The 19,072-nt window shown below is 42.0% G+C and overlaps 1 protein-coding gene across 12 annotated transcripts in view; it reads left to right on the top strand.

Moving 5' to 3' along the window:
• The window catches only part of PBX1 (PBX homeobox 1), a 326,500-nt gene that overhangs the window by 230,941 nt on the left and 76,487 nt on the right, over positions 1–19,072 (top strand). For all 12 annotated transcript variants that reach the window (XM_009436895.5, XM_009436875.5, XM_024349811.3 and 9 more), the window contains 3 exons: positions 2,099–2,343; positions 9,296–9,486; positions 17,133–17,268. In XM_009436895.5, the coding sequence (XP_009435170.1) occupies positions 2,099–2,343; positions 9,296–9,486; positions 17,133–17,268 (572 nt within the window). The remainder of the gene's footprint in view (positions 1–2,098; positions 2,344–9,295; positions 9,487–17,132; positions 17,269–19,072) is intronic.

Genomic DNA, 19,072 nt, shown 5'->3' with positions numbered 1-19,072 from the left:
TTTGTTTTTCTGTAGCAGAATATTACACATTCAGGTTTGAAGAGAGAAGATCATGACCTGGTAGTGTTGTGGTTTGCGTCTAGGGTGCAGGCTTCCATCTTTTCTCCTTCCCAGCTACCTGCTCTCCCTCCTCCCTCCCTCTCCTTTCCTTCCTCTCATCCTTTTTTACTTCATCACGGAGCCCAAGCTTCTGCCCTGCACCTTTTGTCCTCTTTGCTCTTTATGGCCACCACTGATCCACATGGCTCGCCATTCCATTTGATGGTCTCGTGTTTTGTGAGAGCCATACTGTAGTTTTCCTTTTGGCCTAGGAATTGGGATTTCCTTCTGAACAACGTTCAGGGTTGGTTCTTTTGCTGCCTGTTGGCAGCCAGGAGCATGTGGGCACAGCCAGCAGTTATGCTGGTATTATATGTGATGGAACGCTCAAACATCTAGACATACCCTCATTGAGCTCATCTTCACCTTCCCTGTTACAACCCGAAGCCCTGCTTTGCCAGGGCTGGGAGACACCTGGAACTGGCACCGTCCCCCTGGGGCTCACCAGATGCACCCTGCCATGAAACAGCTCTTGACTGTGCTCTGGTGTGCGGATATCCACCAGGGACTTAGACCCTGCCACCTCCATCCCCAAAATGTCAACCAACACCAGACCCCTCTCCTCTGCCTTTAATCACTTCCCTCTTTCCCACCCTACCCACACATTCTTTTCAATTTCTTAAAAATTGAAAACACTTTTTATGTTCCCTCTTAACAAAGACTTGGCTGCTGACAACTGAACTGGATTTAGATGAGTGATTTATTTTATGGGAGGTTGTCTGAAGGGGTAGTAAAAAAAAGACTGTCTCGCTCTTCTGCTGATTTACTAAATCACTGGATCTCCTTCAGTCCAAATCACCACCAAGGGTCCTGGTGTTTTCATAAAAAGCAGCCATCTCATTGATCTGAGACGCCATCCTACCAGAGCACTGGCTTCCCTGAATCCCTGGAGACAGCTTGTTAAAAGGACCTCACCCTTGTTTCCAACAGGACAGAGTCCTTATCACTCGGAACAGATAGATCTCAATTTTTGGAGCTAAACGACCCTGCTCAAGGGCCAATTTGTCTTCTTGCTATGTTAGACCTCACTCTCAGCTAGTCCACAGGAAAGGTCTTAAGATTTCATTCCAAATGTACTGGATTTGTGTACTTCAGGTGATTTTGGAAATGAAAAATTTAGACTGATCAAGCATTGCAAAGAAAGGCAATGAGTGCACAACCACAAACTTACGGAAATTTAAAATGAGAAACAAAGAGGGAAATGCTTTTCCTTAAATTGAAATTAGGTAGTATGGGGATGAAAGTAAAAAATATATTTTGTTATAATTACATTTTTCTAGTTGAAATTTTTTACTGTGGTAAAATATATATAAGATAGAATTTACCTTTTTTGGGGGGCGGGGGTGTGGAGTCTTGCTCTGTTGCCCAGGCTGGAGTGCAATGAGTGGTGTGATCTCAGCTCACTGCAACCTCCGCCTCCTGGGTTCAAGGGATTCCCCTGTCTCAGCCTCCCGAGTAGCTGGGACTACAGGCACGCACCACCACGCCTGGCTAATTTTTTGTATTTTAGTAGAGACGGGGTTTCACCATGTTTGCCAGGATGGTCTCAATCTCCTGACCTCGTGATCCACTCCCCACTCAGCCTCCCAAAGTGCCGAATTTACCATTTTAAACTATTTTTAAGTGTACAGTTGAGTATTATTTTGCAGCCATCTCAAAAACTCAGCTTCCCAAAGTGAAATTCTGCGCTCATTAAACAATAGCTCCCCACTCCTCCCCCCAACTCATGGTACCCATTATTCTACTTTCTGCCTCTTATAAATTTGATTATTCGAGATTCCACATACAAGTGGAGTGTAATTTTGGAACAAAGCAAGTCCTTCCTTCATTTTCTCACCCTCTCAGTTTCTCTCTTTTTCCAGCCTTTCTTCTATTCCTCAAATGGCATCTTGCAAGTAACTTGGCAGCTTATGTAGCCAAAGAACACAAATGTGTTGTGTTTTTTATTTTCTTTCTTGGGTTACTATTAACGCTCCCTTCCCTTTGTCTTTTTCTGTAGTTTTGAGTATCCGAGGAGCCCAGGAGGAGGAACCCACAGACCCCCAGCTGATGCGGCTGGACAACATGCTGTTAGCGGAAGGTGTGGCGGGGCCTGAGAAGGGCGGAGGGTCGGCGGCAGCAGCGGCAGCGGCGGCGGCTTCTGGAGGGGCAGGTTCAGACAACTCAGTGGAGCATTCAGATTACAGAGCCAAACTCTCACAGATCAGACAAATCTACCATACGGAGCTGGAGAAATACGAGCAGGTAACCAGAACCACCTGGGGCTCGGCACCCAGGCCCTTTAGGAAAGGGTGGAGGAAGCACAACCCCGGGGCTTGCAGAGAGGAGCGGCTCACCTTTCCCAGGTGCTGGCGTCCTTGTGCCCGGCATCCCCTGCCCAGCCACAGAGCCCTGACCAAACTTGAGTCTGCCAAGTCCTGGTCTCAACTGTTAAAAACCTAGGCGTTCAATGGAGGTAAAGGCATTAAAAAATGTGTGACGCTGTAAATGATTTCAAGGAAACATAAATCGTGCATAGAAGGAACACTCCATACCTGGACTCCAGAACGTGTGCCTGTGATGTGCAGACCTGGCTCTCATCCGGGCGCTATAGGTGATCAGCAGAGTCACCAGCTAACCTGCAAGAAGGTGGGAGGTTTTCTCTGGCCCTTGTTTTTCCTTATTTATCAGGAGGCCTATACTTTTTCTGGGTGCTCATAGTATCCTATGGGAAAGGACTTAAAACTTGGCCCTAGAGTCCCTCACTTTACCCAGACTCAGTTCAATTGAGAGTCAAACGTATTCCCTCTTTTACATAATATATGGTATGGAATATGATACAAATCATCCTCTGTAAAAAGGGTAGGAGGTTCAGGAGACCCCTGGAGCCAGACAAACTGGGATTCTAATCCGGGCACTCCACAGATGGTTTGTGGGACTCAGTGTTCTGCATACTCAATTCTGAAAGCTGATGTATGGCACAGATCTGTGGATTTGGAGTCACGGATGTGAAGGACCATAAAACTTATATAAAGGAAAGGGCAAGAAAGGCTGTTAACTACAAAGCAGTACATGTAGGGTCTCCCGATTATAACAGAGCCCCTCTCTAATAGAGAACCCCCATCCCATCCTCCCCACAACACATACACACATCATATAGCAATGCTAGTTCCTCTGGTTAGTGTAAGCATGCTACTTTGTCAGGAGTCCTTTAACAGCAGCCTTTCTTTTAGATAGCAGATAAGTTTGTTGTTACCTCTTGGGATGCAACATTATATTGAAGTTCTCCATTACCCTACTCTCATTGAATCATTAGCTTTTCTTTTCTTTTCTTTTTTTTCGTTTCTTCTTTTCTTTCCTTTGCTTTCCTTACCTTTCTTTTCTTTTTTTTTTCCTTTCCTTTCTTTTTTTTTTTTGAGATGGGGTCTCACTCTGTCACCCAGGCTAGAGTGCACCGGCACGATCTCTGTTCACTGCAACCTCTGTGTCCCAGGTTCAAGCAATTCTCCTGCCTCAGCCTCCTGAGTAGCTGGGATTACAGGCAGGTGCCAGCATACCCAGCTAATCTTTGTAGTTTTAGTAGAGACAGGGTTTCACTATGTTGGCCAGGCTGGTCTTGAACTCCTGACCTCAGGTGATCCACCTGCTTCGGCCTTCTAAAGTGCTGGGATTATAGGCGTGAGCCACCACACCTGGCCCCTTTCTTTTTAAAAGCCAAAAAAAGAAGACAGAGAAAAAGTGGAAGGTAGAAGACCTTGTGCAGTCCACTTGTAACTATCTAGGTAGAAGGCAAATGCAAACTTAATAGAAAATTTAAATTTTAAAATAGAAATAGGCATTTTAAAAATTTAAAGTGAATAAATTTTCATTACTGCACTCCTATCTACCTTTGGAATGGATTTCTACAAAATCCTCTCTTTTATGAGGGCAGAAAAATTGCTGTGAAGCCAAGAATAGTGAAATTTGACCATCAGACAAGGTGTAGGGAGGGTGAAGGGGAGGAAAATAAAAGCAAGCTGTGGTAAGAAGCTGTGAGTCATCCTCCTTTGCCTTCTTGGGAAAGAACAAATGTTCTCACCACAGTGTTGGCTCATATAGACATTTCCCCAGATCCCAGGCAATGCTGAGCTCAGAGAGCTGGCTGAACTGTGACAGTTTCCCCAACCATGACCATCATTTAGAATTTGCAGTCTGCTCTAACCTAAAAGGGTAATTATGGAAGGCAAATGGGGACAGACCTCTCACTGACCTCTTGGATTCTTATTACCCAATGTTCTTCCTAATTCACCTTCACCAATAACCCTGTCCTCTGGCATAGCAAGCTGTCCTCCGGATTTGTCCTCCAGGTTAACTCGTGCCAAAGAACAGGACACAAGACAAGCCCAGAGTGCGACTTCCTTCACTAAACCGTAATTGCAATGGATGTTAGGTTGGGAGGTGTTGAAAACTGTCTTTAATCTGAGCTTAGGTTGCCAGTAACATGGAACTGCTTCCTTGATTTAAACCTTCTTATCACTTTTCCATCCTCATCCAAAATGAGTAAAAATTATGACAGCCATAGTACATTTCAATAGCACGTCACCAATTACAAAACACTGCGGCTGACATAATGGCACTTGCTCCTCAAGGCAATTTTGAGATTGGGTACCCAGGACAGGTATTGTCATCCTCTCCATTTTGATGCAGGTGAGGAAATGGAGATGAAAGAGGTTAAGATGTGGTGGAGGTCACACATTTAATGAGGGAGAGAATTTGCCCTAGAATCCAGGATTTGACCCTTACCCCAAGGGCTCTTATTAGAACAATGCCTGACTCCACTTTGTAAGAAGAGAATGTGGATGTCTTTCAACAATGGGGTAAGCAGGTTGTTCTCTCTGTTACTTCCTTGGACTAGATTACTGGCACCTAAGAGAGGGTTGTGATAAAAATATTCTCTTCAGAAACTTCTTGTGGCTACCTACCTATTCTAAATAATAAAGATATTGGAAATTGAGAACTAAAAAGCTCCATCAGTACAGAAGCAAATTATGTTCAGTGTAGAAGTTGTACTACTCATCTGTATTTATTATTTTTAAAAGTACTAAAATATCATCTATTTGTTTATATGGGCATTTTCTAGTTAAGAAGTGAATACTGCTTAATACATTTTGGATGCTTAATAATTTATTAATATTAGTTGTGTTAATTATAGTAAATAGCAGATTGTAGGGAAATTATGCTATTAACCTTCTAGCTAGTGTGTCTGAGAGATATCTTCTTCATTTTTCCTGTAACAGTTCCTTATGGGGATTTTTTAAAAATAGAAAACCTTGGTCAAGTGAAAATGTCAGTATTTTAGTAGTACCTACCTGAAATTACCAAATTGGTTACTTAATAATTAATTTTGTTGTTTTATTTTTGGCATGGTGATGGCAGATAACTATACAGTAATTAGCTATTGTAGCTCACCCTCACCCTTATCCCTCCAAAAACAAAACAAAAAACTACCTGAATCAGCCATTGTTTCACCCTGAGGTTATTAAAGAAAGAAGTCTTCTGAAGACATTTTTTTTTTTTTGAGATGGAGTCTTGCTCTGTTGCCCAGGCTGGAGTGCAGTGGCACGATCTCGGCTCACTGCAACCTCTGCCTCTGGTGATTCTCCTGCCTCAACCACCCAAGCAGCTGGGAATACAGGCACGTGCCACCACGCCCGGCTAATTTTTTGTATTTTTAGTAGAGATGAGGTTTCACCATGTTAGCCAGGATGCTCTTGAGCTCCTGACATCGTGTTCACACGCCTCAGACTCCCAAAGTGCTAGGATTACAGGCGTGAGCCACCGTGCCTGGCGCTATAAGGTATTTAGGAGCTGGCATATTATAATAGATAAAACCATGATGTCAGAAACCTGAATTTTATTCCAAGCTCTACTTTAAAAAAAAAAATTATCTTGTGGCTTTGTAGGATTTTTTAGCTTTTGTAAATAATGCTGTTGGGGAATCGACAGGACTAAATCTCTAATGTTGAACTGGACTGGGTTAATTCAGTTCATAGCTAAGAGAGCCCTAAGATCCCAGTTACTTTTGTTGATAAGATTGGCAGCCAAATCCAGTCTCATCCTTGGATCTCAATCCAATCCATCTTTTTGAAGGAGTCAAGGAAGAAGATAGGTCTTATAGTTCAGGATGTAAACTTAAACCTTATACAAGACTTTTGAAAGGCTTCCCTTTCAGTGTCTGCTTCCAGAAACAACGTTGCCCTGTAACCTGGGAGGTCTATTAGAAATCCCTCTGCCCTATGGAGGCAGCCTGAGCTCCCAGAAAGTAACTATTGTTTTTTATGACAGCCTACAGTAGAGTCTCCTCTGTTGAGAAACATTCAGCATGTGAGGGTTTTATTTAATTAACAATTGTAACCCCAAGTATTCACATTACTGTCACATTGTGAGTGCCTGTCCTATCGGAAGTAGCCCAGCTTCTTCAGATACAAGGCTTGAGGGAAGTGAGGAGGAGGTATGGGTAGCTCCTTCCTTCCCAGGTACTGGAAAAATCTGGATCATTATGCTCTGTCCATCTAAAATGCCCTTGGAACTTTGCTCTCTGTTGTGTGTTCCTCAGCAGCTGTTTAGCAGCTGCTTTGCTCCACCTCAGCAGTGGGTGAAACGACCCCACTGTCTGTTTATTGAAGAGCAGAAAGGGCCCCGGGATAGAGTGCCCTGAATAAACATCAGATATTGTGAATATTTTTATTCACCATAATGAAGCACATTATTATTAGCTGAGCACTGTGGCTTCCCAGCTGAGAGCTGGTGCACTTGACAATACTCCCTCACATCCAGCCCCTCCTCTCTTTGAGCCCAGACAAGGTGGGGAGGCTGCAGCCTGGCGGGAGGTTGTTTCTCTAGAAAGGTGGCTAGGATGCTTGCTATGTGCCTAGCCCTCCACTCTCCATCCTGTGGTCTCCAAATTTCAGCTAACTTGCTGCCAGGTTTTATTTCCTTCTCTTGGTTGTACAGTTCCAGGTGCTGGGGTTGGCTAGGGAATGAGCTTACTATATAGATCTCGTGTTTATTTAGCACTTTTCCATGGAGAGTGGAGAGTAACATGCTATAAGGACCCGATCTTCTATGGATTTGTCTTCTGTATAGGCCCACAGAGTAAAAAGGAGGTATTTATTACCACCTTTACTTTTACCAAGAGGGAAATTGAACTCTGGAGAAGTTTACCCAGTTATCGATATATCCAAATATGCTGGGATTTCTAAGTTATCTATATTTTGAAGAGATAATTGTGACATGTACTTGTAGGGCCAGGCACACATATAGTAACTCATTTAATCCTTACTACACCTTATCAGGTGGGTATTGCCATCTCGGTTTCACAAATTAGAAAAACGAGGCACAGATACGTTAAGTAACTTTGAAGATCCCACAGCCAAGTGAGTTCCAGAGGCAGGAGCTGAACCCAGGCTGTGCTCTCACTCAGCCTCTCTGCTGTGTTCATGTGAGGGATTTGCTCAGTCTGCAGGTCATAGCACAAGAGCATGGGTGCCATTAGCCTTGCTGAAGGGTCAGGAATGATTAAAGCCACTTTTGGGTGAGTTAAATGAAGCGCTGAGTAGTGAAAGGATGTGCCCAAATATTCATGGAGACGGGGTCAAAAACCCAGGCCTCCCACTCACCAGTGTAGACACAGCCCAGTGGATGCACCTGCCTAGGTACCTTTGGCCAACCAACCTCAAAGGATTTCTTAGATAAATAATCAGTAAATGTGTACTATTGTTATTGTTATTGCGTTGTCGACACATATGACAACGGCAATGCAATGTTATCAATAACGAGCGTGTTTCTGCTGTTAATAAGTTGGAGGAATTGAGTCTTTAGTTCTTTAACTCTCAAAGCATCATCTTGCCTCTTTTGTTGTGAATCTAATATAGTTTTACAGTATTGCTTTGAGTGAATCTGTGAATAGATGTTTTGTTGAATGCTCAGCTAAGGAAACCAGATTATGGATGCTAAGTCATAGTAACTAAAAGAGAGGGCAGGAGTTTTCAGAGGAGTAAATTCAGACTCTAGGAAAGGACAGAGGCCCTGGCCTAAATAGGAAGGGCTCAGGCCCTACCTCTGCCTCTTCATGTTTGCTGTGTGCCTGTGGAAATGTCCCTTCAGCTCTCTGGGCCACAGTTTTTCTTCCTGTTAAATAAGGAGGTGGGGAAATATGATTTTCAACTCCACCTCCAGAGCTGATGATATGCTAGTTTATAACCTGAGAATTTTTATTTCTGCAGGGATAGTTCCTGAATCCTCTCAATCATGTTTTGATACTGTTTCTGTAAGACCCCTGGGGACAGATTCCCTTTGTGTTATAGACATAGTGGATCTTCAGAAGGCCAGAACAGGAGAGGAAGTTCTTATAATAAAACTTGAAACAGAAATAGGTGGATGAGAAATCTCCCAGAAAAGTTATCAAAGCTTTTAATTCCATAATTCCATTTAAACTCTTTTGGCTATTTATGCATTCTAAAATTGAGTATTTGGAAGCACTCCTATATCAGAAATAATGAGCAAGGCAGAAAGCACATGATACATTTGACCCCAAACTCTCTTTGGCTGTTAACTTTGGGAAAAAGGGTGGTGTAGTGTGTTTTATACTAGAAGTCATATTCTTACATTTTACTGTGGTAAAATCATGGAAAAAAAAGATCAAGATAAAATGATTAAGAAACTTTTTTTTCTCTTAAAAACATCCAACATTATCAGCCAGGCGCAGTGGCTCACGCCTGTAATCACAGCACTTTGGGAGTCCGAGGTGGGGGGATCACGAGGTCAGGAGATCGAGACCATCCTGGCTAACACAGTGAAACCCCATCTCTACTAAAAATACAAAAAAAATTAGCCGGGCGTGGTGGCGGGTGCCTGTAGTCCCAGCTACTCCGGAGGCTGAGGCAGGAGAATGGCGTGAACCCGGGAGGCGGGGCTTGCAGTGAGCCGATATCGTGCCACTGCACTCCAGCCTGGGCGACAGAGCGAGACTCCATCTCAAAAAAAAAAAAAAAAAAAAAATTCAACATTATCGTCAAAACTGAGCCACAGGGGCTGAAAGGGACGTCTACCACAAACTATCGTAGTTTTCTTTATTTGCACAAGTCTCTAGCAAAGCCCACATGGCCTAATGTCATAGACTTGATGCGTGTTGAGGCTTGGACCCTCAATGACGGTGTTGATTGTCCTGCCATTCCAGGCCTGCAACGAGTTCACCACCCACGTGATGAATCTCCTGCGAGAGCAAAGCCGGACCAGGCCCATCTCCCCAAAGGAGATTGAGCGGATGGTCAGCATCATCCACCGCAAGTTCAGCTCCATCCAGATGCAGCTCAAGCAGAGCACGTGCGAGGCGGTGATGATCCTGCGTTCCCGATTTCTGGATGCGCGGTGAGTCTCCCATGGGGCTGTCCTGCCCTCTCTGGGAGTCCCTGATCTGGGGCTGGAGTCCACAGCCGGTGCCCCCTACAGGCTCTAGTTTCACCCCATCAACGCTGAACCAAGTGATACCCTGAGGATGGTTCTGCGAGACTAGATGGGCCATCGGTTTTACACAGTACCAGGAAAATACATGGTTGGAGGGGATGATCTTTATCACTACTGTTATGCACTCTCGGTAGCAGCAAGGAGGACTTAGGTACAGTGAGATTTTTTTCTTTTCATAGCACTAGGTACCTCTTTTACAGTTGCGTCTTGTAACTATGGGCCTGCAGCTGTCTTACTAGCATTCTATCACGACAGGCTCTCTTCAATAAAGTTTATTCCATTTGCTTGGAAATTGGGATCTTTTCCACACTGTAGATGGACAGAGAGTGCACTCAATTCAACAAATATTCCTAAGTAAATTGCTGTCTCTGGGCTAATTTTAGGAGTGCAGAGATGAATAAGACGTGGCACTTTGGACACAGAGGGACAAGGAGGTGGTCTAACATGGGCCAACTTGGTTTGATGGTTTCCATCTGGCATTGCTGCTCATGTCCTTACTTGTGAGTTCAGAGCATTCAGTTGAAGAAACCATGGATAGAAGGACCTTTAAAAGAAGACAAGAACTGAGAACACAGAACAAGTGGTCATCTCTTGTTTCACCTACTCTCTAGACTGGTAGATTTATGTGAATCCCTTTGATTCCTTTTGCTTCTGTTATCCAGCCTGTAAGATAGTAATAGTCGTCATATCTTTCATCTACTCTAGAAGAATATTTTGATAATTCATCTAGCAAATACATTTTGATTATGGGTATGCTTTGTGATCTAGAGTTTGTCTTAAATTCGTCATCTGTGAATTCAGATACAATTCATATTTAAATTCTTGATAATAATCCCAATCTGTTATTTTTATCATTGGGACATTAGATATGTCAGGGTCAGTGTACCATTTCACAATCTATAATTTTGTCTCTTTTCAATCAGATAAAACAATTTATTACTCCTCTTGAATTTTTTCACCCCTGAGATCATGTTTTATTCAGCTCTCCTACCTGCATTTTTCTCTGTGTTCACAATTATGGTCTTTACAGTCCTTCGGCCTCTTTAAAATGCCCTGGCATCTTTTTTCCTCACTCCCTTTTAGTCAATGTGTTTTGGGTTGCATGGAATATAACATGAGAATGCCAGCTAGCAAAATGTAACTCTGGGCCAGTAGAATTCCATAGAATAAGTCAAGAGAAAGTAAAAACGAAGGTCGTTTTCCCCAGCTGGGTATAGTAATGGAGTGGAAATAGGCAAAATCACCCTAAAGCAGGATCCTCTGTGCCTCTCCCTCACCCGTGGCCTGCTGTCTGCCAGGCTTCTTTAATGCAGCCCATTCAGCGTAGTGCAAAGTGCAAGTGACTGGTGGCCTCTGTTTGGGTCCTTCCTCTGTGCCACTGCCACCCTGCATGTATTGCTTACATCTCCATGGTAACTCCCCTAGTTAAAATGCTGGAGTCGGTATTTATGTTGGCAGATATTGAAAAAAAAAAAAATTGGCTCCAGACTGGGTTCTTTCTTTTCAAGAAAGTAAGCAGAGAGAAGGGAGGGGCAGAATTATTGTCTCATTGGATATGTTCTCTCAGTAATTCCAGTGTGCCCAGCTGAAGGTCAGACTCTAACAGACACAAAGCTAGGAGGGTTTTGTACGCAAGTTTCTTTCGCTTCCACCAGCCTTTGCCTAGAGTGTTCCAGTTGGCACCAGATGGACAATCACTTTAAGACAGGGTCTTTTTCTTGCTTTGGTTACAACATTTGAATCATTGCTTCTGAGCCAAGATTCAAAACGAAAACAACTAACCTATTGTCATCGTTACTATCATTTCATTTTGGGGGTATATTTATTACCAGTGAAAGAACATGACCCCAAATTCCAGCCTAAGGCTGAGCAAATGGCCTTCTCAGTTCAAAAACAAATGTCTGCCAGACATCCTGATTGGGGAATTCACATCAATGCCTCCAGCGTCACTAACTATAATTGGGAGAGAGAGCTAAGCAAACTTAGTAAGAAAGACACACTCACTGCAGGTATTCACATGCTCCTCTAAACCATGCATCTGATGGGCAGGGCCTCACCAAAAAAGATTTCATGGAAGACAAATAAAATACAAAGAGGACTTGATTTAGTAATAGGATTAGTCTTTGTAATCTAATAGGTGTGTAGAATTGAGTGTTACTACTTTGTTGTGGAACACTCATTGTATTAGCTTTCTATTGCTGCGTAGCAGATTACCACAAATTAAGCAGCTTAAAACAACACAAGTTTATTATCGCACAGTTTCTGTTGGTCAGGGGCCTGGGCATGGCTTAGCTGGATCCTCTGCCCTAATCACAGCGAATCTGTAATCAAGCTTATAAGCTGAGGCTGTGATCTCGTCTGAGGCTCAGGGTCTCCTTCCAAGCTCGTTCTGGTTGTTGGCAGAATTCATTTCCTTCTGATTGTAGGACAGAGGGCCTCAGTTCCTAGAGGCTGCCTTTCTCAATAGGCAGTTCACAATTTGGCTGCCTGCTTTCTTCCTGAGGGCCAGCAGGAGAAACCTTCCATTTTAAGGCTTTAATGGAATCTTCCCTTTCGTTTACTCAAAGTCAGCTGATGAGGAACCTAATCATATTTACTATGCCATCCACTCACAGGGAAGGTATGTACACCAGGGTCTAGAGTTTTGGAATTCTGTCCACCACACCCCTCAACTAACCTTTCGGCCCTTTATGCCACTCAAGTCATTTCCTGTCTCTCTTCCTTAGATTGACTTAACTGTACCACGGAAGTTTAACTTAAAAATTCCACGCATTCATTCATTCATTCATTCAACATTTATCATATGCTATATACCAAGCATTGTGCCATACAACTTGTTAAGTTTATTATCAGGACTATAAATAACATTTTTTTTTTTTTAGTTAAAAGAGGGAGAGAACTTATAAGCTCTCTAAATGATTTTCAAGCATTAATCTCAACTGTTTTTCTATAACATTTTACTGGAAATGACAGTCACATAAACAGATAATTAAAAGTATGTCTGTATACTTCACTGCAATAGAGGGGATTACATAAAGTATATTGCCAAGGAAAGGATGACAAGAAAGAGGAAAGGACATCTAAGAAGGTCTAGTCTGGTCACACTGGCACTCTACTTAGATTTACTGGTTTATCTAACTGAGCTCTTACTATCTGCCCGATGTTATAGTAGCCACTGGAACATCAAAGATGAAAAAAGTGCATATAAAGGTGGGTCCTACCTTCAAAGAGCTCATAATCTCATAGGACAAATACTGTTACAACTACACATAACACCACATGTTACACATTCAGTTCATTCATGTACCTACTCCACCTGAAGGAAATGATCCGGAGAGAGGGCGGAAAATACTGAGTTTCAGAGGAGCAGGATGTTTGCCAAATAGAAGGAATAATAGCAAAACAAAACAACAGAATTCTACTTCAGCAAGCATTCCTTGAGTGCTTACTATTTGCGTGAGACACAAGGGTTTCAAATATGAGTGAGATCTGTCCTCTGCCTTTGAGGAATTTGCTGTTTAGTTGGGGAGACGTATGTAAATCTGTGGCGGATGTTGTGGGAGAGAAATATGCAGGGTGGTGTGAAAAGCCACAGGAGCATGAAAGCCACAAGTCTTTGGGGAATGCAGAGGCATATGATGTGGCTAGATGAAATTGTTCAGAGCATGTGTAGCATTGAGGGGAAATGAGGCACTAGGGATAGGAAAGATCCACTGAAAACCCTTAACTGTACCAGTGAAGATTTTGAATTTATCCTATTAAACAGCAGAAACCCTCAGAGCTGTTTAAGGAAGAAGTATGGGAAGTTATCACATAAAATTGCACTGGATTCAAATTCTGGCTACAACCCTGATGACCTATATGACGCTGGATAAGTGGCTTATTTTCCCAAGACTCAGTTTTCTTACCTGTAAAACAGGGATAATCCTGTAAATAGGAATAAATATTAGTATAGTATCTGGCATATAATATTCACATCATAATTCAGCTATCATAATGATTACTGTGTTATATATTATTACTGTTATACGATATATTATTGCACATTGTTATTTATATATACGCATTATTGTTAAATTTTATAATGATTAGTGACATGATCATATCTGTGGTTTAGAAAGATTACTCTAGTGATTCTCTTGAAGATGAGCTGAATTGGAGAAAAGACAATGTAAAGAACAATTGTTGAAGCCTGTGCTTCTCAAACTGGCACTGCACAGAATAAATTGAAATACTTTTCACATTTTGTAAAAGTACTCCAAAGAAAATATTCTTATTTTAAGATAAACATTGATATATTATAAAGTGGACTAAAACAAGAGGTTCCAAAGATATTTTATGTTTTTGATGGTGTCCCCAGAGCTACAATCTTTTTCCAGGAGGGCTTCTTAGGAAAGCATTGATCTAGTGTTGCTCTGGTATATAGCTATTTATTTTTAAATTTAAGTTAACTAAATACTAAATTAAAATAAATAAACATTTAAAAATTAGCTCTCTGGTTACACTAGCCACATTGCAGCTGCTCAGTAGCCACACATAGCCAATGACTACTGTATTGGACAGCAGAGATATAGAACATTTCACTCATCGTAGAAAGTACTCTTGGACAGCACTAGTCATACAGTGATACAACAGGCAGCGGCTCCTCTTCACTCACTTCACAAATAGCAGCGCAATTAGAATGAAACAGAAGAGGTAGATTTGAAAGTGTAGAACTGTCAGGACGTGCTTTGGGGGCAATCATTTGATGAAGGTAAGAAAGCAGGAAGAGTTGAGAAACTCCTAGTTTCTAGCACATGCTAGGTACTCCAATCTTCGAATGAATGAATGAACAAATTAGCAAATATAATGAACCATATCTACAGTAATGTCACTAAATAATAAGACTAACAAGGAAAATGGAGCCGATTTGGGTAAAAGGTGATCTTAGTTTTGGAAACAGTTTGTTTGAAGATGCTTGGAGTCTGCAGTCATAAATGGGCCAATGGCTCTTAGCAGAGGTATTAGGGCAGGAGATAACAAATTTGGTAGTTAGCAGTGTATGTCTGTGATGTCTACACGTCTCACTATCATGAGTCTTTTATAAAAAACTTCCCCCATGGACCCTGTGATTCAAAAATATTCTGTCCCTGAAACACCATATTTATCCGGTAATATTTTATCAACTTCCAAATTTCTTAAATTCAAAACCTAGATGCCCAACTCACAAAGCTACTGACTGGTTTGAAATCACAAATGTTAACTCAGCAAGGTGATAACACTTCAAGCCAAAGCAAAGAAACCAGGCGTCTCAGTTAGCTCAACCTTATTGTAGAAAGGTGTTATTTTCACTAGGTTTCTTGAAATTTGGAAAAATCCTGATCCTAGGATTTCAAAGGCCCTAGATTAAGACATCTACTAAAAGAAGTGATAAGCGAGTCCATCAAAGTAGATGAGACCACCTAGGGAAGATTGCACATCACAAAGAGAGAAGAGCTGGGAACAGCTGTCTGCACCATCCGCATACCACCAGCTCATTCCAGAGAGGTTTCCTTTGAGCTCAATTGGAAGAGTCCCAAAAAATACACAGTAATGCTAATGCAAACAACTGAATGAAGGAACGGAGGCTCTCCAAATTAGGGAGCCTTCAGGGTCCAGTTCCCCAGGCCTAAAACAACAGTCTTTAGGCGAAGAAGAAAGAGAAGCCAAAGGTTATCTAAAGCCTGGCCTGCAGACCCTGTTAGTCACTTGGCTATCTTCCTCAAATTCCCATCATGCAAGAGCTTTTAACACATGCCCACTTTGCAGTTGGGCTTTTAAATCCAATCTGTACAATTTCTGATGCTGAGTGACCCAGAAACTCAGCATGATTTAGGAGAGTGACTTGGGCTTGGCATAATCTGGACAGATGTGGTTAATACCTGTGGACAGATGGTGTTCATCCGGTAAAATCAGGCACTTTATTGTGTTAATTAATCCAAGTGGGACCCTGAAAATACAATATTAGCTGAATTTCCTGTCTAGCAAGGCCATCAGTGCTTTCTGTTGGCTAAATTGGGAAATCCTATATCCTGGTATAATCAGGGATGTTCTGGAAATCTTTTCCGTAAGGAAAAGCTTTTAATAAAAGCAAGAAAGGCAAAAGTGCTAAGTGAACTAATTTAAAGATGAAGACCACACAACTTCAAGGAGGGCCAACCAGCCCCTGCATTGAGCCTGCAACTCCCTCAACTATCCACAGGCCTTCATTGTCAGGAAGCAATAAAGTGATTCTCACTTTAAATTAGTTCAATTAGCACTTTTTTTTTTAAGGCAGAAAATGCTTTTATTAAAAAAAAGTGATTTTCTCCTTTTTGGCAACCTGTATATGAAAAAGAATTCTGTGGGCTTTTGTTTTACCATTTAGCAGCTGTTCTTGCTTAAGAAGTGCCACTTTTCTCCTTTTGAGGGAGGTCAAGATGTTGGGGGTTAATTTCAGTCAGTTCTGTGCCCTCTTCCCCAGATGCCTTTTAAAAGTGTTACATGCATTTACATGGGGATAGAATGGAAAGAACATGATAACTTATTTTTAACTTATGGCTGCAGAAGCTCTGCGTAATTGTGAGGAGCCAATTTGTATAGAAGAGAGAGATTGGGTTTTGTAGTGGTCAGACCTGAATTAATACCTTAGCTCTGTTACATACCAGCCAAGTGACCTTTGAGCTCAGTTCTTGATCGGTAAATACGAATAATCATATCTACCTCAGTAGTAGTGAAAAATGAATAACTTGAATTGATTGCCAAGAGGGAGGGGTCAGGCCCAGTGCCTGGAACCTGGTAGTAAGAAAGACCAAGTTGTAGCACCTGCCATGTGTTGGGCGCTGTGCCGAGTGCTGTCTTTGTGTGGTCTCATCTCTTCCCTACTCTTACCCTGTGAAGTCAGTATGACCCTCTTCACTTTCACGGAAGAAGCTGATCAAAATCACCCAGCTGATATTCAATTGACCGAGGATTCAAAACCAAGATGGGGCTGGGCGCGGTGGCTCATGCCTGTAATCCCAGCACTTTGGGAGGCTGAGGCAGGCAGACCATGAGGTCAGGAGTTAGAGACCAGCCTGGCCAATATGATGAAACCCCATCTCTACTAAAAATACAAAAATTAGCTGAGTGTGATGGCACGTGCCTGTAATCCCAGCTACTCAAGAGGCTGAGGCAGGAGAATCGCTTGAACCCAGGAGGTGGAGGTTCCAGTGAGCCAAGATCACACCACTGCACTCCAGCCTGGGTGACAGAGTGAAACTCCATCTCAAAAAAACAAACCAAGATGGCCCAAATTTTGAAACTTTATACTCCTCACTACTCTGCAAAAATATCTGTGACCACTCTTCTGTTCGGTGCCCAGATGGTACACAATGAAGTATTGAGCAAATGCTTTTAGTGTTGGTTTTGGCATCCAGCCCATTTTGGTAAATCTGCTCCAATTCACCTTTTGCTCAAAAATTTGTCTTCTCCCAGAAGTAGATTTATTCTCTCCCATTTTATATTTATTTGGTGTGAGCCTTTTTGTTATTATTTCCTTTCTCTTTACAAAGGCGGAAGAGACGGAATTTCAACAAGCAAGCGACAGAAATCCTGAATGAATATTTCTATTCCCATCTCAGCAACCCTTACCCCAGTGAGGAAGCCAAAGAGGAGTTAGCCAAGAAGTGTGGCATCACAGTCTCCCAGGTAAGCAGCCCCTCAAAAGCCTCAGCCTGTAGCCTGGCCATGGTGGGGCCTCTGGGGCAGGCTCTTAGAGGTCTTGCTTTACTGGACATTCATGCCTTGCAAGTCCCATCAGCTATAGCCTTAAAATATCGGTAAGCACTTGATGCGTATGTGTATAAGTGAGTTTCTAGGTAAGTACTTGGCAAAATTTGAGAAGAACCAGCAGAAGGAAGAGAAGAATAAGTAGAGTACAATGTAAAAACAGGGTCAGGGTTCTTCCCATCGAGCACTCCTTTGCTTCAAATGGATGAGGTGTCTGAAGTGTACTAGGAAAGTTATCTGCATTCCTCATGCTGTTTTTTCAAACTCAGTCAATTCCTTAGCCATTTTTTGCCCAACCCAGGAACTTTTAAGAGTCAGTGAATGGAACTAGTTGTTACATAGCCTTTTAAATGAAAGAACTTAAATGTCTCCTCTTGATGTGCTGACTCTATAACTGATGGAGTGTAGGAATTTTAACATGTCACTGCGATTACATTGGAATGGTTGAACAAAATGTCACTGAATGCCCCCTTCCCCCAAAGAGCAATAACCATAACAGGTGGTGTCTGATGACTTGGAAAGATACATGACATAAAATTTTTATAGGCCTAGAGTTTTCAACACGAATATGAAGCAGAAAAGTAGGCAATATTTATGTGTACGTGTATTTTGTCCACTCAAAAGATCCACCCAAATTTCTTATTCAGTCTGAACCTCAAATACCACCACTGGTTTCTAATTGAGAACCACAGTGATAATTCTGAAATCTGTCGGAGAAAGTTTTCCTTAGAATTTTGTCACATGCAGGAGAATTAAATGTACTGGTATTTCCATTAAAACTGGGGAGGGGAGGGAGTAGTGAAGGCTACTGTAGTGAGAAATTTCACTTACCGTTTTTCAAATGAAGTAGATGCTCTTTTATATAAACTAAGCATCTGTACCTCCTTGAATTGAATCCTGACTTCTGTTAATCCCTGCAGGATGCTGATCCCATCACCCTGTGTTTAGCTATACAGAATTAGGTCCAGTCAGAATATAGAGCTCCACAAAAGTATTGACAATGAAGGGATTGTCCAAGCCTTCCCAACAAACTAAGATGATTTTACAGCAGCAAATATCCTTGAAAACATTCTTTCAGATAAAGCAGAATGAATTGACTCCTTTTTAACCTGGGCCTTCCTTAGGTGCTTTGACCCAGCTGGAGGTCATTTTTAGTCTTGACAATTCTGGGAAACGGGAACGTCAGCCGTCAAACTTAAGTAGCCTAGTTTTTTCTAGGGCTATCACCATTCTTATCCAAATCGAAACCCCTTTTCCACAAAAAAGGGAATTAATGCTTTTTGATACTTGCTACATGTTTGAGGAATGCTTCTAGGTATGGACCACAAACATGCAGCAAATATCAAATCACTGAATTTTATCATGGAACCTTTTGCTTTTAAAATATAATGAAATTACTACTGTCTGAATTCCAAGTGTGGAATTCAGAATTTCAACTTCCTGTTGAAGGTAAAAGGAATTCTCCTGGAGGTAATTTGTAGTGTAGCTGGATACAAGTTAAAATCCTGATCTGTTCCCACAGCCTTCACTTCCTTCATTATGGAAACTCAAGGTACAAATAGTGTGTCCATTAAAATGCTTATTTACATATTGTGTCACCTTTCCCTTTCCTCTGCCCATGCCAAAGTCATGCCATTCTTTCTTCCCCATCACATCTGTCTCTCCCCAAAGCAACTAAGCTACCATTGCTAAACAAGTCCAATGGGAGACAATATAATATGAT

This window comes from Pan troglodytes, chromosome 1 (genome assembly GCF_028858775.2).
Source record: "Pan troglodytes isolate AG18354 chromosome 1, NHGRI_mPanTro3-v2.0_pri, whole genome shotgun sequence".
Lineage (NCBI taxonomy): Eukaryota > Metazoa > Chordata > Mammalia > Primates > Hominidae > Pan > Pan troglodytes.
Note: the sequence above shows the minus strand (reverse complement) of the source record. Positions and strands in the feature narration are given on the sequence as shown.